Genomic DNA, 26,564 nt, shown 5'->3' with positions numbered 1-26,564 from the left:
CTCGTAGCATCTATCTATTCAGCTTGCGTGGGTGAAGTGAAGGCAAGCAGCCATTTTTGTTCCAGAAACAAGCGTGCGACTACATTTCTTTCTCGAATGAATAATAGCACGAAAAAAAAAAAAAAACGAGGAGAGGAAAGACAGACTACAATGCCCGTCCTCGTTTTCATCACCATATTATTTGTTCAAGATGGAAGCACACTAACTCGCCCAATTGATACAGCCTTTCTTTTCTTTAATTTGAAACATTGCCTGGTAGTAGGACTCTAATCTGCTCAAGCTGACCAGGAAGTTCTTCAAGAAAGACATTTCACCAGAAGGTACCCCAAAATTGTATCAAGTTTTGCTCATCTTACTTAAAAATAAGAATTGAGGTATGATTCATTGGTATTGACAATCACCTGTATTTTTGTGAGCTTCCCTAAAAAATTAACTTGGAGGACAAGCTGAACGTAATTCCTTGCTGTCACCATATGTCGATGGTCTAGCTATATACATTGCAGGCTTTCTGTGTTTCATTCTGCAGTTGGCAGATCTCTTGTGCTAAGTGCCACTGGTGTAGCATCGACAGCATCGACGTCGCATAAATTGGTGGATACATTCTCGTTTGCTCAATGTTATGAAGGCTTTGGTGCTGTGATTGTTTTCATTGAGGCAAGAAATCAGAAGCCATTTTTTTCACACAAAAAGAAATATAACTTTGTGACACACGGAGAAAGGAGAAAAGGAATAAGCATTCGAAGCGAACCGTCAAGTTAGAAATTCTATAAAGATAGATGCCGCGACTGGTGATGCTTTAACTAAACAAGTTGATGTTGGCAACAAGCTCACTGGTGGCCCTTTGGCTGTGAGGGCAGTCGTGGAGTCGACGAGATGGCAAGTTGGCGCTGAGGTCACAGAAGAAGGTGCCTTCAGACACAGCAGGCTGGCGACCTCCCTGTCCACGTACACAGTGTGGAGGCTGAAGGTAGATGGTTCGGCATGTCTCGTGGCTGGCAACTCGAAGCAAAAGTCTGCTCAGCACCCAGAAGGCAAAGTCTGCTGCTTATGGAAGTTCAGCTGCCGGGATCAGCTGCTAGGACAATTGGTACACCTCGTCCCCAGGATTGCCCGTTTCTGAGGATGTCTCGAGACACACGCTGTAGGGCCCTTTGCGCTCCAGTCCGAAACTTGACGGCACGGACCCCGATACAGTCGAGCCTGCTTGTAACGAACCTGAGCCTGACGCGCCATCCGTTCACTGAATCCCGAAGTTGGTAGTAAATGAAACAGCTTTTAAAGAAGTTGCGAGTGAAAACACAAAATTTTCTGCCCGAAAAATTCTATGATGCACGTGTTTGGAAGAGCAGGAGAGATAAGGGCGGTCTCGAGTTTATTTCAAACGGCAGAGTGCTCTTCGCTGAGGCCCATGGCGTAAGCTGCATGAGGCAATGGCTCCTAAGTTTCGTTGTTCTCGCAATCTGATTCCTCGAAATCACTCTTGCCGCATTCTTAATTCATAATGCCATAATCCGTGCACGGTTCCACGGTGTCGGCATCATCATCGGCCGTAATTAAACCATCGCAACTGATGTCCCACCCGCTCTGCCAGGTCGGAGTTGATGATGCGCTGCCACAAATCGTTGCCAGAGTGGTCCTGTTCGGAGTCTTCAGGCTCGGCATCAAGCCCGACGTCGACGAAGTCAGCCTCGCGCAAACAATTTCGCGCGCATGTAGCCGACACCACCGCCCTCGAAATATTCATTATCTCCACAGCTGAATACAGGGACGCCCGAAGTGGCAAGTTGGTTGCCAGGTGGTCAACAGCTATGAGCAAGCGCTCCGCAACGCGGCACCTAATGCGTGGATTACGCCCAAGCCAAGCGGTCACGCTTTCGTCGTTTTGTTAGGGGGCAGGAAAAAGCGTGCAAGGCCTCTTGTACACAATCTTGACAACACATGCACACCGAAAGCGAGCAAGACGCGCACACGCAACACACATGCCAGAACGCGTGGTACAGCTCCGGGCCGGTTTCTAGTCCGAAAACAAAACATCTGAATTGGAGTCAGCATGGCTGGCGTCGTGGACTCCAATTCGCGAACCTGCCTCCTTCCCGCGTGGAGGCGGAAGGAGGCAGACCTGCCTCCGCAGACGCGGACCTGCCTTCTTCCCGCGTGTTTTGGTCGCGTCGCCACCAAAACACGCGGAAAGGAGGCAGGTCGGGCAGCTTGCTTGAAAGGTCAGCAAAACGCGCAACTCGCGCGCAGAGGTCTAAGCACGACTGCCTGGATCGGCGCGCGACGGTGTTCAAAGAATCAGCGGCCGTGGTCAAAGAATCGTGTTGTTGCGCCGGCTGGTTTGCATGGCCTCACCGACTTCGATATTTCGCGATTCGTTCTGCGCAAATTAACAGCCGTTTTTACGCTTCCGCACGTGTGCGGAGGGCATGCTGAGCCAAGTACGAAGTGAGCGAGAACAGGTCCTAAACACGAAAAGAATTGCGAATTATCAGAGTAGGTGGGGTAGTGTACGCGTGCGCACTAAAACAATGCGATAAGACAAGACGCAGACGATCGGATACAGACAACATTGGCAAATGGTCTGGTCACTCCAGGCCGGCAATGTCAACGACAGTACCAGTGATCTAAAACACGGGATATGGCCGACCCGTCTTCGAAAGATGGGTGGCAGTGTGAAAACACGGGCCGCGTCTGGCAGTGCAGGGTGCTCAGAGTAGCAGGGGGAGGGGGGGGGGGGGACAAAGGACAGGGTACGTAACAAAAAACGGTCAGGGAAAGTGGCAACTAGAGGGGCGTGGAGGCAGGGTGCATCTTCGATGCACGTAGCATTCTGAAGAAGCTGATGTGGTATCGCTACTTCAAAACAGCGAATGTTGTTTTTGTCTTATGGTTACGTCCAGTGGCCTGTCTTTTAATCTGCCTGTTTAGAAATGCAAATGTCATTCTCTGTGCTTGAATCAGCCTAACAGAAGATAGTTCGTTTATGTGTTGCTCAGGATCAGAACATCCACCTGGCATGTTCCGCCGCCAAAGATATTAGCATAAGCACAGATTTGAGGGGCATTCAACTTCCGAGAAAACTTTCATGCATGTGCGGTTGTTGGAACAAAGTCTATGCTGGCAAGTTCTCGCATTTCACAAATTCATTCAACCAGTGAAGAATAGGCATTTATCTGAAGAGCATGCGAAAACTCAACAGTGGGCCATACGAAACTCAGAAAGTCACTGCAGTGTTAGCATTACACCTTCACCAGAGAACTCTAGGTTAATGAATAACTTTCTTAAACTTGGCGTGTTCTTGCGGCTGCTAATGGCTGTGGAAAACAGAAATAGTGTGTGGTACCTTTCATAGAAATTAGGCGAGATGCAGTGCGTATGATAAAAGCCCAAGAGCTGCAGCACCAAGGAAAGTTTGTTGACATGGAAGGTCGCACACATGCATGTGGCTGTGCTCGTGGTATGCGAACTTTTTTTGTTCTTTGAAGAGTCCAGTAGACTCCCTTTAAGATGAACACCAAGGGACCACTATCTTTTGCTTGTCTTATCAGGAGTTTATCTTATCAGAAGTGCCCCCAAAACCGAATGGTAACATGCCAAGTACGCCCAAGTAAGTCGCTTGAAAACGCTGAATGAAGTATACTTAGAGTGGAGAGGAAAGGAACCAGAAAATGCATTTATTTGGTTTAGCTTGATAAAAACTGTGCATCTAATGAAAGTAGAGTATTTGGACTAATCTAATTGGTAGTCAATTTTGTGAGTTCATAAATATGCTCGTGTATAAATTGCTACTACATTTCAACAATGAAGTTTTAACATGACTATTTTGGTGATTAGAAAAAAAATAAAAAGGGAGAGACAAGCAAAATTTTTCGTCAAAGAATGAAAAATTTATACTTGTGGCTGTTCACCTTCTAAGAGGCTGCTTTACTGGCTTCACTGTCACTTTTGGATATGCCTTCATTGCATACCGCTACCTTGACAAAGCCGATGTATACAAAAAGTTGCTTATGAAAGTCTGCAAGCTTTTCTTTGAGGTTCGGATGTTTTCTTATTTTCAGCCTGCAGCAAGTTTTCCTGAACGCCATGCAGCTGAAGATCTACGTTGATGCTACTCACAATCATATGTCTCGGGCACACAAAAAACACACGATGCAGCTGTATTTAGTATATTTAGTTTTTTTCTTGTTTGCTTAAACTCCCCCATCAAGACTATAATGTTTGTTGCGCAGAATCTTCGTCATTGTCAGTCGTTCAACAGTTCGTCTTAACAGACGAGGCCTGTTACTCAGTTCGTCCTCAGCAGTTTTTTTCATTGAGTCTATGGAAAACCAAACAAACACTCCCATTTTGTTCATCTTAAAGGCGCCCTGCAACACTTTTTGAGCATGGTCAGAAAACGCTGCCGATCGGTAGTACAGGCTGCCGACAACACGGGAGCCAAATATTATAGTGAAGCACGCGTCCTGCAATTCACAATAAATTATCAAAGTCAGCTAAAAATAGCTTACTCTTCTCTCCACAAATCACGGAAAATAAGCCCAGTAGCCCATCTATCAGCCATTGGCTTATTTGAACATGGCGCTTTCGATTGTTACAGAGGTCGCCACAAGAAACCGTCACTTGTCTGTGCGTGCACGCGCGATTACACTGAAAAAGTTGCGTATTCAAAGGGGGAAAAAAAGATAAAAATGCTCAAGGTCACGAGGCGCGAGTGAGGTGTTTTGTTTGCCCCTCCCATCCCTCCCGGCTCAGCTTCCAGCACTTTCGTTGGGACGAGAGAAGAGAAAATGTGATTGCAGTGTGTGATCAATCTGTAACTTTGCTCGTACTGGACGGATCCTTAAAAATTTTTGCGGCGTTCAATTTGTGAGGTAATGCGCTTTTCCAGTGAACTAATTTCATGGTTACTCAAAAAAGTGTTTTAGGGCCCCTTTAAACAAGAATTCATCTTAACTGAGTTTGTCTTAATGGGAGGTTGTTGTATTCTCTCCCAGTGATTTGGCAGTGCAAGTCCGAAGGTATTATTTCGACCTTACCACTGAATCTGCAATTATATAAGTGCATCTTCAAGATATCTGACGTGAAGTGTATTATTTAAAGGATAAACGATCATGTGCATTCTCTGTCGAAAGATTAATGATCGTGTGCATTAAATGAGGTGAAATGATTGTGTGCATTCTCTGTTGAAAGAATAAGAATGGGAACAGGAGCATCTGATCCAAACACCGCTCTTGATTTATGTTGCCTATTGGCCAATGAGGTCTTTTGCGACGAAGAGCCGTAAATTTGTGTGACAGGTGCCCGCCCACTGATGAGACGGAGAACAGGCCTCTGTTTTGAAAAAGGCTGCCCAAAGAAACAGCAACTTGGCCCTCTAGTTGTAACCTTTACGTAGTGTACACGACTGCAATATTTCATAGCCGTGTCTCGTTTCCGTAGGATGTGTTTCTTCACCAAGCCCAATGGGTACTTCATCACCCCCTTTAAGTGGAACAAGTGTAGCATGTAAATGGTGTGGTGGCAATCATCTTCAAAGTGCAAAATGGTTTTGTGGTTCAATAAATTGTTCATAATTTCAAACCTAACCTAATCTATCCCTACCCATCCCTACCCAACCTAACCTAACGTGAGCCATTCTTGAGAAAGGGGTGCTTTGCACCAGTGTGGAGTTCATATGCATTCATTGACTCCGACATGGGTCTTTGGCTCATCATTATCACGTTAATTTATCTCGGGAGCGCTTGCGAAAGATGAAATTGAGAGAGAGACGGGGGAGAGGCGTGCGAGACAAACACACCTTATACACTGAATGGACAAAGCCTATTCATAAACTTCGCGTTTAGTCACTCACTAACACAATAAAAATCAATAGCTCAATAATACTCAATAACAATCCTCGTACATGAGCAAACCCGAATTGACTGTAGCTCAGTCGCAATCCATTACTAGCCCTAGCCGCTAGCCCTAAGTCAATTTGGCGCCATCAGAGGAATGTTTTTACGGTTCGTTGCGTTGCGATTCATTGCCCTTTGCTGTGTCGACGTTTAGTCGAGTCCGCCGTTGTTGGCAGGCTGCTCTACTTTTTACGGTCGCTGTCTGTTCATTCCGCTGCCCGAACCACTCGTCCTCACCGCTCGTGTTCCGGTCTTCGTCAGTCTTTGCTACGTTAGGCTTAGCTCTCCATGAACTCTGCTGCTGACTGGTGGGAGCTGCTACAGTCCTGGCACGAAGTGGGGAAGCTTCAAGTCCACCAGGAACTGCTTGGCAAGGGTGCGGCAAGTCCGGGCAGTCTCACTTGAAACCCCCGAGGCTGACGGCCACTTCCCGGACCTCTTACGCCGACATCCTTCAGACCCGGGTGGCTATGCTGCTCCCGTCACTGTAGCAATGCTGCTTTCCCACATCTTTGCAGCTTGAAGCCCCACAGCGCCCTGCCGCGGTGGTCAAGTGGCTAAGGTACTCGGCTGCTGACCCGCAGGTCGCGGGATCAAATCTCGGCTGCGGCGGCTGCATTTCCGATGGAAGCGGAAATGTTGTAGGCCTGTGTGCTCAGATTTGGGTGCACGTTAAAGAACCCCAGGTGGTCAAAATTTCTGGAGGCCTCCACTGCGGCGTTTCTCATAATCATATGGTGGTTTTGGGACGTTAAACCCCACATATCAATCAATCAATTATGGAAGTCCCACAGCACTGTGCCAGCTCATTCGCTGGGATTTTTCATCAAGGCTGGGGTCGCGTGCCACCAGCCTTTTTTCGACCAATCTCCGGCGTCGACATGGGTGGTGCTCCTCGTGAACCGTTGCCGCCCTTCCACGTTTGGCACGCGCCTCGTGCGTTATTGCAGTCTTACAATACATGAGGTGAAGTGACACCACTACAAGTGTGCCATGAAGTGAAGAAAGGAAGAAAAGGAGGTAGGACTCATCACAGGAGCACTTCATGGTCTCTCGACACACTTGTAGATGCAGGAAAGGCTTGCAAATGCTTGACAAGGCAGTGTGGGATAATGTCCTTATTGAATTACGTAATGGGAAAAAATTGATTTGGGAAAACATTCTTGAGACAATGCTTGCAATTACCAGGCACGACCAAGAATCGAAACAGGGCCGAGTGATGTGCATCTGCATCAAAAGAATGAGTTAGCTGTCATACCTTTCTTGATTGAGTTTAACGTGAAAGCTGTAGCTCGAGCTTAACAGCAGCCAAACGCTTCGTATGTTATGGCAACCGAAGCTAGCAAAATTGTAACCGTTCCATCAGTTAGGCAAAGTTGGGCTGAGCATGTTTTTACAGTGAAAGCCGTTATGAGATCAGAACACGGGTGACGTGTGGCGCCGCAGTTTTCAACCGCTGTCTGCAACCAATATGGCAAGAGTTAAGAAAAAAAACTCACTAACGAAAATCGATTAAGGGCACAATGAGATTCGAACCCAGGTACGCTGTGTACCAGCCCAGTATTCTACCACTAAACCACGCCGGCGCTTCTCGTTTCAGAACTTGCCTTAGGCAGGCTTGACGTGGCGAATGGAATTGCGCTAATAGGAGTAATAAAACATTTTAGAGCATCAAAAGAGCCATGAGGCGTCACACAATGCGACGTGCGTAAGGAGTGGGTCGTTGAATGATCCAACTCATTACAAGAGCTTGTCCTTGTTCATCTAATAACTGTGGCGCATGCCCACTTCAGGCATAATTCTTGGTCGTCAGCCACTGCATAAAAAATATAGCAGAATATTCCTAACAAGTGTGTAGCGGATACCATGCTTCTCAAAAGAATGATGAAGGATAGCATAGTGAATGCCAGTACTACACAAAAATTATGATTATTTATGGTGTAGTGGGTACCTAGCAAGTGTGCTTGTAGCAGTTACTCAAAGAGCATTAAGCAAAGGCTCTGAAAGGCCGCTCTTCTAGCTTTTGCTGTGACTGTGCTGCACGTTTCGCGCAGGCCTGGCGTTTTTTTAGCACTATACTGCTTTGAAATGGTCTAGTCAAAAACAAGTTGAAATTGAGGCCATTTTTGCACCACACTGCCACTTCATACTTTGCAGACACTGTTATAGCCAAAGAATGTAACAGCACCTGCATTTTAGCAGTTGTCAGACCCGATTCATTCAGCTGCAAGTTCAGTTTACTTAGTTTAGTATAAATACATGTGCTTTTACCAAACCATACACAAGGAGATTCCAGAGCACTTGGCCTAAAAGGGACCTCTGGCTAAAAAATATCTGCATTATACGTGTATTAATACATCACAATGATGATGAAACGTGGTAGTAGGATTACAAAGAAAATGTAGTAACAGCTGCAAGTAGGCGAAATTAAACCACTGCAGGTACAACAGGAACACTCCTTAGAACATTTTGCTACTGTGGGGTCTCGACGAGGCGAGCGCGTGCCACGCCACGCTCTTGGAGTGAAAGGACACAGTAGACACGGTCGGTACAAACCAAACAACATACATTTATTTACCTAATTTATGAAGGACGATATTATCCGCCGAATCAATACATCAGTAATGAACACGCTAGGACATCATTACACAATAACACGACAAACACACAATAACACGACAAACACACTAACACACCCAAGGCGGCGTCGCGAACACTTCACTCACCACGTGGGCCTACCGCAGGCGGCCCGCGGTGCCGTCCACGGCAGACCCACTGTGAGAGACAACCGTTCGCGGCAGCCGCCACGCCCAGAAGAGGCTCGCTCAACTCTCACCCGCCACCAAGGCCTGCTTTCCGCCAGGGGTCACCGCGGCGCTACTACTCGACCAACAGTGGTACTCAACGCGAACACAACGCCACCTATTGCTCGGCGGTCGTCACCCGAAATGCGGCCTTTGGGCGAGACACATGCGCCACACGGCGCAAACAACTTTACAGGGGGTGTCAGCACCCCCACATTCCACCAACCTTAAATCCAACCATATCCCGAAAACAAGGATCAGCTACACAAGCCTTAACAAAAAAAAAAAAAAAAGACATCGCATGTCCATAATGTCCTTGCACCACGACACCGCCGCTGGTCGACACTGCTGCACTGTCCGGCTCGACTTCACCTCAGTACCGGCCCCGCAACAGCAACGTTGCCGTCGGCGCGACGAACCGTCGCTAGCGCCGACACGTCTTCCAGTTGCGACCAGCACTTACGAGGGCACCGGACTGCAGGCAGTTGCGCAGGTCCCAGGCATGTCCATTGCCCGACCTCACGACCGCATTCCTGGCCAGCGACGCTGACAATGTGCAGAAGACAGCCGGCTGTGGATGACATCTCTCCCGATGAATACATCAACAAAAAAACAAAAACTCGAAAGAAACAATGGAGCAGGGCCTAGGGAAGGGAGCTTCGGGCTTTTCGGCCACGTGGTACAATGGTCAGTACTGCTAGCTATTACATCAGTGGCAGCCGAGACGCCCATCAAAATAAAACATAAGTAACTTTTCCTAACTCGTGCATCGCAAGATAAAAAAAAAAAAGTGAGGGAAGCAGAGCGCAACACCTCAACGCCACGATCCACCTAGTTGTGCCACGTGCGACAGGTGGCTACGCAGAGCCTAAGGCCTAAAGAGTCGCTCGACAACAACCGGCATCCACCCAGCACCCAGCCTAGGTGCAGAAGAGGCAGGCGCGAGGAGACATCCACTCTGTGAGGTGGCCCTATCGCTCGCCGCACACAGCAGCTTACCGAGCGATCGGCGTCCATTGCCCCGGGCGGTGTCACGACGCCCCGGCGTCGAGCCGCAATACATGTCAGCAACGACGCCCGGCTCCCTGAGCCCAAAGAGATAGAAGAAGCTATTTACAGAACATCGGACCACCCACGAGGCTTCCGTACTCACTCTCTTCAGGCCTGACCTCGTGCTCTAGGCCTTGCTCACCCCAGGATGCGGCCCGCATGGCTCTTGTCCTAATTCAACAACGTTTTGAAAACTAACAACAAAAAAAAGAACAACACTTGCGAGCAAAAAAATAATATAAGAACTCAACCTTCTGACAAATTCAAACACGTCACAAAATCAATCTCCTCGCTTCTCAACAAAACACACTGCTGACGCTAGCAATAAGAAGTCCCCCCCTAGGCCTACTCTTCGCCCGCTCTAACAAACGTTTGTACTGAACCGCAAAAACTGTCATCCGATACTCCAAGAGCCCCACGTTGGGCGCCAGTGTGGGGTCTCGACGAGGGGAGCATGCGCCATGCCACGCTCTTGAAGTGAAAGGACACAGTAGACACGGTCGGTACAAACCAAACAACATACATTTGTTTACCTAATTTATGAAGGAAGATAACATCCGCCAAATCGATACATCGGTAATGAACATGCTAGGACATCATTACACAATAACACGACAAACACACGTGACAAACGCACTAACACACCCAAGGCGGCGGCGCCAACAATTGACTCACCACGTGGGCCTACCGCAGGCAGCCCGCGGTGCCGTCCACGGCAGACCCACCATGAGAGACAACCGTTCGCGGCAGCCGCCACGCGCAGAAGAGACTCGCTCAACTCTCACCCGCCACCAAGGCCTGCCTTCCGCCAGGGGTCACCGCGGCGCTACTACTCGACCAACAGTGGTACTCAACGCGAACACAACGCCACCTATTGCCCGGCGGTCGTCACCCGAAATGCGGCCTTGGGGCGAGACACATGCGCCACACGACGCAAACAACTTTACAGGGGATGTCAGCACCCTCAAACTACACAGCAAACGAAATAATCTTGAATAAATGAAGAATGAATGTTGAGCATTTATTGTGTAGGAAGGGGAAGGATGAGAAGGTGAATTCTATTCTGATATTGTTTTACAGACTTCATAAGTAGTACAGTGTAAAGCTAATGGTAAAACCCCATTAGCTTGACACTGTAGAAAACTAGAAAAACTTTCAGTGCAAGCAAAAAAGAAAGAATGAAAGAACAGGCAGCTTCGCACTGGTGGTGCCAAGCCGGAAAGAGCCGGGCAGCTTTCCTTCTCTTTCCTCGACTTTCTTTTTGGTTCTGCTCTTCAGTTTCTCCTGTGTTTTTTTTGTCTTTATTGCTGTTTACTTATATGTTTCAGCCTATTTTCTTCCGCTCTTTCTCTTTGTCGCTTGCTTCCTTTTTTTTCTTTCTATTTCTATACATGGCTTTGCCTGCATTACATTAAGCGACAACAGCATACAGCAGCATAATCTGTTCCGCACTTGAAGGGGTACTGACACAAATATTGTCCTCGAGTTTTTTTTTGCTCCAGTGTGATGCAGGGGGACTGTTAATTGTAACGCGGCACATCATTCGCTACAGCGTGTGACAGATAATTAATAATAGGCTCGTCATTATACCGGCCAGTCTCGTATTTCGTTTGAGAGAGCTCCATGAATGATAATTAGCTAGGCGCAACTATCACCACCTAGTCAAGCCAACGCTCGACGTCATCACACCGAACTGTGATGCACTTCCTCCGCGCGATTCACATCAAAAAGTCCTTTTAAACAAAAAATGGAACGCCAGTGTTGTGAAATATAAAACCTCCCAGGCATGCGCTGTGGACACGGACTTGTGAGCAGCCACTGAGAAGTAGTCTGCTGGAGCGAATGCAGCAAAAGAAAAGTGCTGCCTATGATGTCATTATAACGTGTATTCAGTGCAGCACAGTGATGTGAAGGAAGTAGGGGGGGTCATAATTGAGTCACTTCTAAAGGCTTCTATATGCGAGGTACATCAAAATTGGTTTAAAATATCTTCCCAGTTATATTGGCTGTTGATATTTTGCTGATGATACTTTGCATGATCATGGAGATAGACCACACAGAATATATCAGAAGTGAAATTTTGTGTTAGTACCTCTTTATTAATGTGCTCGAAGAACAAGAGAAAGAGGGCTTCTTCTTAATGCCAGCACGCACTCGATATGCTACATCTGGCTGGGCTATCTGTGCCTGCATTACGCCAAGCGACAACGTGTGGGAATCGAGAGCGCCCTTCTACCTGGCGCCTCGTTTCCAGCTGCCGCGCGCGCCCCAACGGCGTAGCCCGGGTGTGCATAAGCACTGGCATCCGCCAAGATAGCTGCCAGGGCGCGTCTTGGTCTGGGCCAGTTAACCGTCGGCTTCTTCCCGCGCTGGCATGTCCGGGCACACTACGCTAGTGCGCTGCGCGGGCCTACGTCACAACGCAGCGCCATTTCCCATTGGGGGCGCGTGACATCCTCCTCTCCTACGAGCTGTGTTGCGCCCAACGATTCGCTCGTCGCGGCAGATGCTCTCAGGCCTTCACGAGGGGTTGACGCGCTGCTAAGCAGGCGGCTTCTCGTTCGTGCGTTCGATCGGCCCTTGTGCGGGAGTCGTCGCACCCTAGGCAAGCGTACTTGCTCGGTCTTGCAGAGTTCCCTATGCGGCCTGCAAGCCCGTGAGTGTCGCACTGTGCTGCATCTTGGGTTAATAAACCCATTGTTGTTGTTCTCCTGTATCGTGCGTGGTTTCTGCGCCGTGCCGGAGAAAACAACGAACCCGGCCGCAACGTCTTCGCACGCAGCGGCAGTGGAAGACGTCGCATCCCTACACAGTTGCGCATAGTAGGTAAGCCTAGTGCAAACCTATTTCCGCATAACTGGCGCCCAACTTGGTTTCGGCATGGCTTCAGAGCAGACTCCTTCGAGGCGCTCGTTCCTGTTCGGTCCTGTGGCGACGGACTTGATCTCGTTCGAGGCGGACGGCTGCAACAGCACGGGGTACGGCCCTCACGGCGACCATCTGCTTTCGTTCACCGGGAGAGATCCCTTTTTCGGGGCTCCCTACGATGATGCGAGTCGCTTGAACGATGACCACAGTCCTAGCCAAGCCAGTAACGGGCTGTATCAGCAGTTTGAGACTCTCGCGCTTACGGGCCCGTCTCCGACGCAGTCTCCGCTCGCTGGCCTTTCCCCGTCAGCAGCACGGTTGACAGCTCAAATCGCCGCACCCAGTCCTTCCTACTGGGGGCACTCAGGTGTTGGCGGGAACGTGCTTACTGACCCGTCGTGGTCGCGAGCGCAAAGGGTTGACGATGTCGTTTGCGAGCCTGCTCGCTTAACTGACACCGTCGCCGCGTTCACCGACGCTCGCTGGCCTGAGACTCGCGTAGGCGAAGCTTTCGACAAACGTGGGCCACCGTGCTCCGCTGTCGACCCGTTTGCCAGTCACGTGAGGCTTCAAGCACCAGTTGGAGCGCAAACCCTGCCCTCCTCCATGCCGTGTACTGGCCCTTATCGGTCGGACGCGCATATTGGGGAACAGGCGCGCGCACTTGTTACGGCCGTGCCCGCGGCGAAGCAGTCACCGCTGCACGCAACTGCGGCGCAGCTCCTAAACGTTCTGTTGGATGCGGTGCGCTCGCAGCCTTGTGCTTTAAAGGGAGACCCCGAGTCCCCTCAGCCAAGCGTTCCAAGTAGCTTAAGGGTACCACTGCCTGAGTACAGTGGTTATTCGGACCGCATCAGTGCCACAGAGTACCTCGATGCGCTGCACCGCTATCAGCAGGCTACGCAGCTGAGCGACAGCGTTATGCTAGGGTCTGTTTTGCCCGCGTCGCTGACAGCCCAAGCGGCGAGCGAGGTGGTACCGGCTCGTCTTCCACCAAGCTCGCTCCATGGAGGAAGGAGTTTAGGGCGCTCTTTCGTAGCGAATTCCTTCCTCCTGAATACGAGCGCCGCATGCGTCGCGAGTTAGAGCTTCGCACACAGCATCCCGACGAATCTCTTCTCGAGTACGTTCGGGCTTTGCAGGAGCTCTACCTCCTTGCCGATCCTACGGCATCAGACGCCAAGAAGGTGGAGCGAGCTATACGCCAGGCTCATCCAACCTTCGCCGCTTACCTTCGGAGCGCCCGTTATCATGACCTAAACGAGCTGGCATCCGATGCGAGGCGTATTCAGGGCGACATTCTGGCGGCGCGAGCCTATCGCCCACCGCCACCGCCGTCCGCGTCTCTCGAGCCTCGTTGTGCGTCGGCTGGTCGTGACTCGTCACACTGGGGTTCCCCGAACCATGAGGCGGCCTCTGCCGCGAGAGACCGAGACGCGCTCGACGTGTCGCACCGCGCTCTGTACCCGTACTCGTACGGCCGGGCGGCCACTGTTGCCCGGAAGCGTGAACAAGAACGGAAACCCTGTGCTCCAGTGCACGAGGGGATATTCGATCGTGGAGCCCCCACTGCGGTTAACGAACGGACACCTCGTAGCTTGAAAGGATCGCCAAAATCCCCCCCCTGTCGGAGGGAAAGGCGTTGTCTGCTTTCGTTGCCATGAGCGTGGTCACGCCGCGCGTGAGTGCAACGCGCCTCAACCTTCACAAGGGCCTCCTCGCCCGTCGGGAAACGGGGTGAGCCGTCAGTGAGCTCCCCCTTGCCGGCGGCTGCAGCAGTAAGAGATCACGGGAGTGTGACACAACCTCTGGCACCGATGGCGAGTCGCGCTGGACATGACATTCCAGCCACGCCAGCACCGTTCATCGCCCTTACGATCGCTGGTCAAGAGTTGGCGGCGTTGCTGGATAGCGGGGCTTTCATCTCGCTGTTCGGCGAAGAGGTTAGGGCTCATTTGCGCGACCGCTCTCTCCGCATTCAAGCTTGCGACACTGCCTTCCACCTCGCCAGCGGTACCGCCACCTCGTGCGGCGCTGCGCTGTTGGTTGTGCGTTGGGAGAATCGCGCACGCGGACAGCGCTTTGTGCATCTCCCTGGTCTTTCCGTGCTTGTGATTCTCGGTCGCGACTTTCTCGCGCGCACAGGTATCGTGATTGACGTCGCAAGTGGAGGCTACAGGGACGGCCCTTCCGGCGCCCTACGGCCTTTCGCTGCACCTCCTGTGGTCTCGGCTGCCATAAGTCGCCGGACGCCACGAGGAGGAAGGAGGAAGGAGAAAAGGAGACAAAGCGTTGCCCCTGCGGCTTGCGTCTCCCCCTCCGACGCCAAGACTGGTCCTTTGGCCGGCGCGGCGGAATACGGTCCGTGCGTACAGCTTTCCCTTGAGCATAATGCTGCCGCAGTTAACGAGGTCTCGGCTATGCCGGTGACCCCCCGCTAAGCAGCAACTCGGATGGCTCGCTGCCGCCTTGGCCGGACAGCCTGTCGAAACACGAGAAAGCACGCCTGTCGTCGCTGTTGACACGCTTCAGCGACACGTTCACAGAACACCTGGGTTGCACCTCTCTGGTGAGGCACTGCATAGACACAGGTGACGCACAACCGTGGAAATGCAATCCTCATTCCGTTAGTGCGGCAAAGAGGAAAGCAATTGACCAGGCACTGGATGAATTGATTGAGACCGGAGTTGTCCAATGCTCAAACAGTCCTTGGGGTTCACCGGTGGTAATGGTCCCCAAAAGAGACGGCTCCATTGGCTCTGTGTGGACTATCGCCGGCTGAACGAGGTCACGAGGAAGGATGCTTATCCTATGCCTAACGTTGACTCGATCGGGGCTGCTCTAGGCGGTGCTTGCTACTTCAGCACCTTGGATGCTAGCTGCGGTTACCTACTGGTTCAGATGGAGCCGGCTGACGCGGAGAAAACTGCGTTCACCTCTCACAGAGGTTTGTACGAGTTTACCCGCATGCCGTTTGGCTGTTCTAGAGCTGCTGCTACGTTCCAGAGATTGATGGATCGCGTTGTAGGGGACGCTAAATGGCAACACGTCATGGCGTGCCTCGATGACATTATCATCTTCTCTCGAATGTTCGAGGAACACCTTCACCACTTGGAGGATGTCCTCGGGAGGTTGCGTGCTGCCGGGTCGACTTTGAACCGAAGAAAGCTCAAATAGTTGAGACTCGCATCTCACTATTAGGCTTTACCATTCAGAGCGGTCGTGTTCTGCCGTGTGAGGAGAAGGTACGTGCCATGGTGGAGTACCCGACGCCGGCAAACATTCAGGGCCTGAGGCGCTTTTTGGGCATGGTGAACTACTATCGACAGTTCATCCCAAACTGTGTGGCCCTCCAAGCGCCCTTGACTGCACTCTTGAAAAAGTCGGCACGATGGAGCTGGGGGCCAAAACAAGAGCGAGCCTTCAAGGCGCTTTCCGAAGCTCTAGTGGCCACAGCCGAGTTAAAGTTGCCCGACCTGAACAGGGAGTTCGTTGTCCAAGCGGACGCGAGTGACCTGGGTCTCGGCGCAGTACTCCTTCAGGAGCACGACGGCGTCCTCCGGCCAGTCGCCTTTGCGAGCCGGTCACTTAACGCCGCCGAGCGTAACTATAGCGTCACAGAAAGGGAATGTCTCGCTATAGTTTTTGCTCTCCAGAAGTTCGACTGCTATGTCGACGGCGTGGCATTCGTGGTGAAAACGGACCACATGGCACTCACCTGGCTTAAGCGCTTGCGCGAGCCCTCGGGCTGCCTCGTGCGCTGGGCGTTGACCTTGCAGCGGTACAACTTTGTTGTGTGCTATTAAAAAGGGAGTTTGAACGTCGTGACTGACGCCTTGTCGCGTGCCCCCGTTTCGGCGTCCGACACTGTGTCCGCCACTCCCGAGAGCAATCGCATCAAGTAGACCCCGGGCCCTCTGGCTCCAAAGGGTCGAAAGGCGTGAACCCCGATGCCGAAGTGACTTTCGAGTCTACAGCCTCGGGGGAGGACGCATACCTGGTAGACCCTGTCACATCCAACGGTATCGTCTTTAGCAGAGGGGAGCTGCTCAAGGCACAGCAGGACGATCCGTTTTGTCAACACATCGTTGACGAGCTCTAAGAGCTGATCTCTCAAGCGGAGCGAGGCGGTCAAGCCACTGGGCACGAACAGATAGCTGGTATTGTCGGCGCCGAGTGCCGTACGCAGGCTGGTATTACTGCGGGCACGTTGGACTCGTACCTGCTTGAGGCTGACGGCGTTCTCCTGCGCTATGTCCCATCTGAAGAAGCTCCCCAGGAGTCTTTCAAGGTGGTGATACCCCGCAGTCTAAGGAAACAGAATAGAAAGTTGGGCGAGTTGGTGTGTATTCATATTCAAAGAAAAGCGGCGCACAAAAAAGACGGAGACAAAGAAGAGAACCACACACAGCGCTGCTATATTGTAACAGAATAGAAAGTTGGGCGAGTTGGTGTGTATTCATATTCAAAGAAAAGCGGCGCACAAAAAAGACGGAGACAAAGAAGAGAACCACACACAGCGCTGTGTGTGGTTCTCTTCTTTGTCTCCGTCTTTTTTGTGCGCCGCTTTTCTTTGAGTCTAAGGAAAGCCACCTTAGGTTATTTCCACGACTCGTGGTTGGCCGGACATGCGAGTGGCCTTAAGACTTTTCAAAAGTTGTGCCGCTGCGCTACCTGGCCTGGCATGAAGCGCGACGCCCTTCACTACGCCCGCTCATGCCGCGTGTGCCAATGCGAAAAGCCTCGCGAGGACAAGGCTCCCGGGCTCATGCAGCCGATCGACAGCCAACAACCTTGGCAGGTCGCGGCCTGTGACATTATGGGACCTTTCCCAAGAAGCCGGAGAGGCCATGTTTTTCTCCTGGCTGTCACAGATCACTTCACGAAGTGGGTCGAACTGTTTCCCCTTCGGAAGTTAATGGCATGTGTAATCTGGGACAAGTTGACCGAGGTCTTTACCCGCTTTGGCGTTCCGGCGGAGTTGATCACGGACAATGCGTCTTATTTCACGGCCAAGGTGTTTGTGGATGCATGTGCTGCTTTTGGCATTAAGCACCATAAAAGATCCACGTATCAACCACAGGCCAACCTGACCGAGCTAATCAACCGGAACCTCAAGCTCTTGCTGACAGCTTTTGCGCAGCAACACAGGGATTGGGATACTTGTCTTAACGAGATCGGCTTCTAGTTGCGGCCTACGGTTAATCACTCGACAGGGTACACGCCCGCTTTCCTCAACTTTGGGAAAGAGCTGCCTAACCCCATGGACCACGTCCTACGGGGCGGAGGCGGGGCAAGCGCCGCGAAGGTCAGCCCATTTGGCTACGCGGCGGAACTGCGCTCACGGATGGACGCGGCCCTCGACCTGGCGCGTTCTAACCTGGCAAAAGCACGAGCTGGTCAGAAGGCTCAATACGACCGATCGTATCGGGATGTCCGTTACGATGTCGGTGATCTCGTCCTCAAGCGCAATCACGTCTTGAGTGACGCCGCCAAAGGCATCTCGGCCTCCCTTTCGGCCAAATGGTTGGGCCCATACCAAGTGCACACCAAAGTGTTGCCCCTGGTATACAAGCTGGCTGACTCCCAAGGGAGACCAGTCGGCGGTCCAGTTAACGTTTCCGACCTCAAACCTTTCGTTGCTTGCAGCAACGACTTCGGGGACGGGGAGGCGGTCGCCGAACCGTAGGGAAACCGGGATAAGGCTGGTTCCAAACCACGCCACCGGTACAACCTGCGAAAACGCACCTAGGCTGATTTTCGCCCCCGGCATGTAGCGGAACGTTACCCCTCCACGTAAGGGAGCGGAGATTATAGCTGCTGTGCGAGAGCCCATCCAGCAGCAATAGTAACGGCTACCTGGCGAGCTCTCTCCCTGCTAACACCATTACACGCGCTGCGCGCGGAATATCCACCCGGTTCTCAGCGCTCCCGGCTGCTCGAGAGAGAAAAGCCCTTTCCCCGGTGGCTCACTCTCTCACTGGGTATTTTCCGCGTAGTCGGCGGGAGAAGGGAAGCGTGCGCCCTATTGGCTGACGCAACCTTCAATCCGACGGAGTTGGCCAGCCTGTCGTGCCTCCGGGGCCGCACTTTCAGTTGCGTTTCGACTTTTCACCGACACCCCAGTTTTCGTTATGTCCTCCATGGTGACCCGTTCTTTCAAGAAAAAGCCCGGGAGACCAGCCGCGCGCTCGGTCGTACCGCAGGCACCGGCCGCGTCCATGCCGGCTCTGTCAAATGCTCCCCCGGCCCCGGCTAACAAGACACCGTCTCGTCGTGAAGTCGCTACGTGGACATTCCAACATGGCACTGAGGCCCTGGTCGCCTTTGTGTCGACTCGTCGCTGGTCCAAGCAACGCAAAGTCTGGGTGGGGTTAGACCCCGAGTCCGTCCCACGTCTTTTTCGCAGACGCGCCCTTTCGGACCTGCTCGACGCTTCCGGAGGTGCTTCGATGCCGCCTGTTCCCGAGGCCTCCTACTGCGACGCTTGCGGTGTCCTGCTGGTACACGAGGCTACCCACCTCCGTTCGCGGGTTCACCGAACGAAGTCCGGCGATGCCGCCTGGCCCGGGCCTTTAACCTGCCCTGTCGACCGACTCCGTTCAGGCGGTCGCGGCGGCGCTCGTCATGGACTCATCATTCAAGTCGGCCATCGCTGCTGCGGTGTCTGCCGCCCTCCCACGGCCCCTGGTTCCTGCTGAGACGCCGCCGAACGAAGACACCGGGGCCCCCGTCGATCTCATGGACGGCACTGAGCTGGACCTCAGTTGTTTCGTCAAACTCTCGTTAATTCTGTCGTATGTGACTGCAGCCAGGTTCTTCAGCACCGCCAGTGTGAGACACAAAAGAAGAACAATATTCACGGACAACTGAGACGGTCACAACCTTTCTGAAAAATGTTACACCATCCACAATGGCATCGTTGGTGCATAAGAAGTGCACCGGTTCAAAGCCCGTTTTGGCTTAAGACTCTGGAGCCACGGTCACATTGTGAAGTTGCAACTGATGCAGCTTGCTCTGCTTTTTGCGAAATAGGTGCTGCATTACCCATGGAAAAGGAAGTGAATTAATGTAATAGCCACTTCGTAGTTTTCTTGATTCTTTTGATTATTTCACATTTGGGCAGTTGTTTCAGTATTATGTAATGCAAATTAACAAGCTTTTATTGTCTGCATCTGTCTGCTTCCTTGTGCACTATTTTTCGCCATGCCAACATTTTTTGCATTGCTTGGCTCTGAAGGAGGGATGGCTTCTCCCGTCAGGATTAAAACTTCTCCATCATGTCCACTTTTTACCGCGAAAGCTGTTATGAGATCGCAACAAGGGTTGCTTGCGCTGTAGTTGTCTGCCTCCGCTGCTGCCCCCGGTGTCCATAACCACAAAACTAAAAAAGTAAAAAACACTGAGGACACTGGCATTTGAACCTGGGTCCCATCCATGTATGCCGGCCCAGTATTCTACCAATGAGCTACTCAGACGCTTGAAACTCCGTTGCAAACTGACCCTAGGCAGGCTTCATGTCGGGAAACGAATCATATTAATGTGTGTAATAAAGCATTATAGAATAGCAAACAAACAGCCAGGTGTCACGCAATACGAATTGCATAACGAGTGGGTTATCGAATGCTCCAACTAATTACAATAACATTAGGCATAATTCTTCATCTTCGTCAGCCACAGCATAAAAAAATTGCACAATATTTCTTGCAAGTGTGTAGCGCGTACCATGCTTCTTCTAAGAATCTTGAAAAATGGCTTAGTAAATGTCTGCCTACTACACAAAAATATTACCATATTTACAAACATTATGAACCCACCTTTTTTTCACAAAGGTTTATGCTAATGAAGGAGGAGGGTTCATTACACGGTAGAAAAAAAAAAGTCATGTTAGCTGTAATAACAGCAAACATTTCATATGACAGTATTAAGAAACTTGCCATGCGACTCCTGCTGGCCTTCAGTTTGGTGGCAATACTACAGAGCTCTATATCTGAACCTATTCAAGAGCTTCGCTCCACACAAGGGGAAACTGTCCTTGCTTCAACCCACAAAATGCGTGACCAACCTTTTTTGTAGCCTGACGCTCTTCTTGTTTTCTCCAGTAGCGAATGCATATGGATTAACGATGAAGTGTCGTACAGCTACACTATTTCCATGCTCTGGCGCATGCCCGACCAAGTTTAAAACCAGCCGTGTAGCTGCAAATGCAGCAAAAAGGTTTCTTCTACGTTCGACAGATGGCGGCACGCCGCAAAGGCGCAACGTTTAAATTTTGATCAACATCGTGCGCGCTCGCACCTGTTCAGCATGGTTGTTATACTATATTTTGACTTTTATCGCATCGTTATTTTGTGATATAATGGCGTGATTTAACATTGTTTTGATCGTCAATGGCACCGGCTATCACACCTTATTAAAATGAACAAATATGTATAAAAAATGAATTTTCTATTTCAAGGGCGCATTATGCAAATGGGTTCATTAAACGAGTAAATACGGGATTTATGGCGTAGTGGGTAGGTACCATGCAAGTGTGCTTGCAGCAGTTGCTCAAAGAATGTATAAAAAGGCTCTAGAAAGGCCGCTCTTCCAGCTTTCGCGATGATGGTGCTGTGCGTTCCACGCAGGCCTGGCTGTTTTTTCTTTTCCTCCTCCTCTGTGCACCCTGGTGATGTCGATAGTGTGCTGCGGTGGATCAGTGGTTATGGTGCTCGGTGGTTAGATCCGACCTCAGATTACAGTAAAGGCAAAATGCTGGAGATCCATATACAGTCCAATGTCAGTGCACGCTAAAGAGCTCTGGATTCTCGAGATTTTCGAAGCCTTCGTAATCATATTGTGGTAGTGGCATGTAAAATCTCAGATACTATTATTTGGCGACATGGACAGACTATTTACAAAAAGAGTTGTCTGTGCTCAATGCGGCTGCTGTTAGTGGGACCACGCCTCCCTTTTTCACTCTGAGATGAGCTAGTATGTCTACAGTAATGTGGATTAAAATGCGTGCACTTCACCAGAAAAAGTAAGCAGTTGTAGTGCTTTTCTACGTGGCACTTGCTGCCCTGCCGCGGTGGTCTAGTAACTAAGGTACTCGGCTGCTGATCCGCAGGTCGCGGGATTGAATCCCGGCTGTGGCGGCTGCATTTGCAATGGAGGCGGAAATGTTGTAGGCCCGTGTGCTCAGATTTGGGTGCACGTTAAAGAACCCCAGGTGGCCGAAATTTCCTGAGCCCTTCACTACGCCGTCTCTCATAATCATATGGTGGTTTTGGGATGTTATACCCCACATATCAATCAATTACGTGGCGCTTACCAGCTTGTTCTCTCCCGCTTTTCCCTGTGTTCTTGTGTATCCATGTGTGCGAGTCAAATAAATGAATATGCTTGGGCTCAAGAAAGTTTCCGTTAGAGTGACAATTCGAGCAAGGCGATTTCTTACTGTATATGCAATAAATACTCAAATGTAAGAGTAGAAACAATACAAAATATGCGGGCTAGCTCCATGCTTTGTAAGGATGACAACTAGTTTGCCTAGCCATCGGACTACACAGCATGTACCATAGCATGCTATGTTTGCCCAAAATTTGCACATAAGAAAGGTGGTATTTTTGCTTGAACGATTCTGCGTACATGTTTGGTTCTCTTGTTTACCTTGATCAACGTAAGACATTATAAGCAACCTCACTCTGTTGCTTGCCAGCTGCCGGCAGGAGGTGTTTGAGGAACAGTCTCTGCCTGCCGCTAGTGTGGTGGTGTGCTTCTACAACGAAGCCTGGTCTGCACTTGTGCGCACTGTGCACAGCGTTCTCGAGCGCACACCAGCCACTCTGCTCCACGAGCTGATCCTTGTTGATGACAACAGCACCTTGCGTGAGTACCTGTTCAGTGCAGTCAGAATTCAGCCAGATTCAACAATAACCTATTCAAAGTGATTTGGCCGCTGGGAGAGAGATTGCTGATGACGTGGGTTTCTAGCAGCGTTTGTGCAAATGCAACGTGTGTACATTATGTGCACAGCATGGGCGCACATTGCAAGATATTAAAGGTGTTGCTGCTCTGTGAATGAGTGTCAGAAGAGCATGGAGTTCTTTCATGCAGTTGCATGCAGTCTTTTCTAAGCATTGCCTCACAGCCACAGAAGTTTCTGCCGAAAATAAAAACACTGGTCATCCAGTTTAAAGGTCTGTGACCTTCTTTGAGTTCGATGTATCATATTTTATTTGTATACAGTAAAAGTTTTGCAGAACCCCTGTATTAAGTACAGTATAGTAGCAGAAGTTTCTAACAAAAGTAAATTTTTTGGTTGGCCCTCTATTCTTTCAATGCATTTAAAAGCCTTTTAATTCAAACTCTGTCACTTGATTAATTCATACTTTTTGCAGTTCTATACCAAAGTTTGTCGGCAGCTTTCCTACTACTATTTATAATTTTGTGTGCCTGTATAATCCTAACAATATAAAAATTAGAAATAAATGCCTCAGGTCTTCAAGGAAAGACGCTTTGCTAGTAAACAAATGTTATAAAAAAAGCACATGCATGATAAACCGTGATGCTTCTCAATCGGTATAGAGAGTTTTGTGCTGATAGCATAAATTTTTCATTCCCATCTAGTGCAGCCACCAAAAAGGGTTTTGTTGATTCCGTACCAAACTGCAACTTAAATTGCGCGCAACTGCTACTGAAACGTAACCAACACCGATTAAGCCTAGCCTGCTGTTTGATATGTTGTCGCGGGAAGTTCCTACAAGACATGAAGATTCAGGGTCGAAAAGACTGCACTTAAGCACATAACAGCACTGAACTAAGAACAGCGTGCATGATGGGAAGTTCACATTCGCAGCCGGCAGATCAACAAGGACGAAAACCTGCCAAGTTTATGTAAGTCAGCGCACTGGCAGTAAAGGTGAAAGCTCGCGTCACGAAGCCGTCAAAGGTTTCAAATTTACGGACGAAGTAGCAAATGCCATATCTGTAGCAAGCACGATATTAACGATGCTTTTCCCGACAGGAAATTATGAAGCACAGTTGATAAAGAAGGAATCGCACGTGCCATATTGAGCCGCGCGCAACCGAAGCCACGATAGCGACGCTAACCTGCGCCGGTGCAAAGGCTTATCCGTCATTTAATCCATCGGCGAGGCAACAGTCCTTGCTGGCCCACACAAAGTGCTGCGTTTTCTTTTTCTTTTCTTTTTTTTCTCTCTGGTCTTCTTTCATTCACTCCGTGTCCCCTCCTCCTCCGAAATGACTTCGTCGTTCACTCCCCAGCGGTGCACCCAGTGCGCCTCTTTTCAGTCGCGCACTCGCTACCACGATTGTCACAAAGATTTCCGGCAATCGCATTATGACCAGACTTTCAACTTGGGGAACTGCACTATAAGCGGTACGCGCAAATGTGGTGTTCTATGGGAAGGTGAACGGGAGTCGAAAAAGGCCGCATTGTAACCGGTTCTGCACTATAAGCAGTTACATTAGAAGTGGCCTACACTGTACTAAATGCTTTTGTTCTGTGGGTGCTATGTGTTCAAGGCTGTGCAATCGCAAGTTTCAGAGGCTCAACATATCTGGTTGGCTGGCCTTGTTTGTGTTACCTGATAGCTAGAACAGCATAGGTAGTCATCAAACATTTAAGATTCTTTTGGGCTCAAGCAAATTCACTTTTTTGTGGCTTTGCCAGAGTATCGCTGATACGAATATTTTGTAATCCTTCATAAAATTTGCATCACCGACACTGTTTTATACAGTGGTATTCATTTCTAACACAAAAAAAAAAAACATTCCCACCTTTCCAAAGGAAATAGCGAGGAAATGCAAATGCAATTCTTGTGCAGGAAAGTACACGGCGTACCAATAAGGACGAGACGAGAATTCGTATCGCAGCCATTTATTTACACACTCATCATGATGTGTTTGTGTTGTCATTGTACCTGACGGCCATAATAATTGTATCTTATCAACAGAAACGCTACGCAAACTCTGGCAGCACAAACACTACAAACACATTTCAAACGCACTGCATTGAGGCGGGGGCAAGTCACGTTCAAGTCAAGGAGGTAGGGGCTCCAGTTGCTAGGGGCGAGGATAAGCGTGCACCCACAGCTGTTGCTGACAGATGCCGATGCAGAAGCGTGACATAATGGGGTTCCGGTTGCTAGGGACGTGCGTTCCCGCAGCTGTTGCTATGGGAGAGGGCGGTAGACGGATCTCGTCGGACGCCTGACATAGTTCGACTATGTCAGGCGTTTTAAATGCATTCGCATTTAAAAAGCAGTATTGTATGTGTAATAATGATTTGGCAGAAACTGGTTGTCAGATGTGTACGATTTGGGTAAAAATCTCTGTGCTGTTTCTCTTGTAGCTGAGCTGGGCCTGCAGCTGTCTCGCTATGTTGCTTCCGAGCTGCCATCCAATGTGCGCCTCATCCGCACACCAGCGCGAGAGGGACTCATCCGTGCCCGCATGTATGGCGCACGCAATGCTTCTGGACAGGTGAGAATAGCTGTGCTCATATTGGAACGCTGGTGATGGTTTTTTATGACACTTGGTGACACACCAGCAAAGGAGCAACTTCATGAAAGTGTGGCTAAAATCACTTTTGTTCATTACAATAAGCTGTAATAGCATCCTAAAATGTTATCTAGGTCCCAGTATGTTCCTCCTGCTTGCCCACAGGTCTATGTAGAAAGATAGGTGGAAGGTTCTAAATGCAGTAGAGCCACTGCTGTGCATTGTTTTACAGCGATGAAAAAAAAGATTGCTGGCTCTCCTGTAATCTAGTGTACACACGAGCCTGAAATGGCTACCAGCAAAGCAGATTGGTTGAGGTGACGCTAGCCACAGTCTCAAAATGGGTATAGCGCATGTTCTCGAGGGCACACCCCTTCACACAACTGAACGCGTACCGTGAACTTGTCACGGATCTCTCTCGGGGATGAGTGCTAATGGAAAGAGATCGAGTGAGGACGTTGGTCGGCACAGCAAACTTGGTTTAATGGTGACCAACGAAAAAAAGAATCTAGAAGAAAAACGGAACACTCGATGAACAAACAACTAACAGCGAAAACTTTATAAGGGACACTGAATAAGTATATGAAAATAAACTACACTCGTACCTCAATGTAACGAACACAATATAATGAAACATCGGTTATTAGCCCCGAGAACCAACACAGGCGGTGCGGCAGTCGGTGTGAAGTAACGTCATGACAAGGACTCGCCTGCTGCACAGCTAAGTAGGGTATCTCCTTTTTTTGCACCCGCCTTGTGCCCGCTCTTATGTGATACGGTGGTGATAACTGTTCATTGCTGCGATGCAGATCTGCCAAGGTAGAAGGTGGCTGTTTACACTGCCTGTGAAAGTTGAGTGAGCCACAGTAGTTGCAATGATCTTATGGTCAAACTCCCGTCTGAACGGGAGATTCACTGAGAACATTGTGGTGCATTACAGCAAGCATACCTGCCAAGTCTCCCGGATTGGCGAGGAGATTCCCGGATTTTGACCGTTTTTTCCGTTTATACGGTTGTCGTGAAAATCTCCCGGAAATTGAAATTTCTGTGCGTAGTCTGGCCACATTGACAAAAACGCAGCTCAATCCCCTCCAGGCTTTTAGAACCTACCCTATTTTATTATAAATGAGTTTAAGAGGTGTTCATCTAAACGTACAGTATAATCTCAGTGATACGAAACGGTGGCAGATACGAATTGTTGAAATCCCCAGCCAAATTCCACTATGCTCATTGATCCTCAATTCGAATGTTCCGAACACATTTCCTAATCACGGCAGGTGATATGAAGTTTAGTATGGAAACCGTCGAAAGAAGGCAGAGAACGAAGGCGAAACTTCAAAAGTACGCGTGCGACCGACGCACGCACTGTCTTCTACAGTGCTTGTGATTGTCGCTGAGGCAACCGCTGTGGACGAAACCGCGGTTGCTCTTGACACGATCA

The 26,564-nt window shown here is 49.9% G+C and overlaps 1 protein-coding gene across 4 annotated transcripts in view; it reads left to right on the top strand.

Moving 5' to 3' along the window:
* The window catches only part of LOC119178785 (polypeptide N-acetylgalactosaminyltransferase 11), a 225,943-nt gene that overhangs the window by 40,722 nt on the left and 158,657 nt on the right, over window positions 1–26,564 (top strand). For all 4 annotated transcript variants that reach the window (XM_037430033.2, XM_037430032.2, XM_037430031.2 and 1 more), the window contains exons 6-7: window positions 22,317–22,486; window positions 24,975–25,105. In XM_037430033.2, coding sequence (XP_037285930.2) covers window positions 22,317–22,486; window positions 24,975–25,105 — 301 coding nt within the window. The remainder of the gene's footprint in view (window positions 1–22,316; window positions 22,487–24,974; window positions 25,106–26,564) is intronic.

Source organism: Rhipicephalus microplus, chromosome 1 (genome assembly GCF_043290135.1).
Source record: "Rhipicephalus microplus isolate Deutch F79 chromosome 1, USDA_Rmic, whole genome shotgun sequence".
NCBI classification, from domain to species: Eukaryota; Metazoa; Arthropoda; class Arachnida; order Ixodida; family Ixodidae; genus Rhipicephalus; species Rhipicephalus microplus.
Note: the sequence above shows the minus strand (reverse complement) of the source record. Positions and strands in the feature narration are given on the sequence as shown.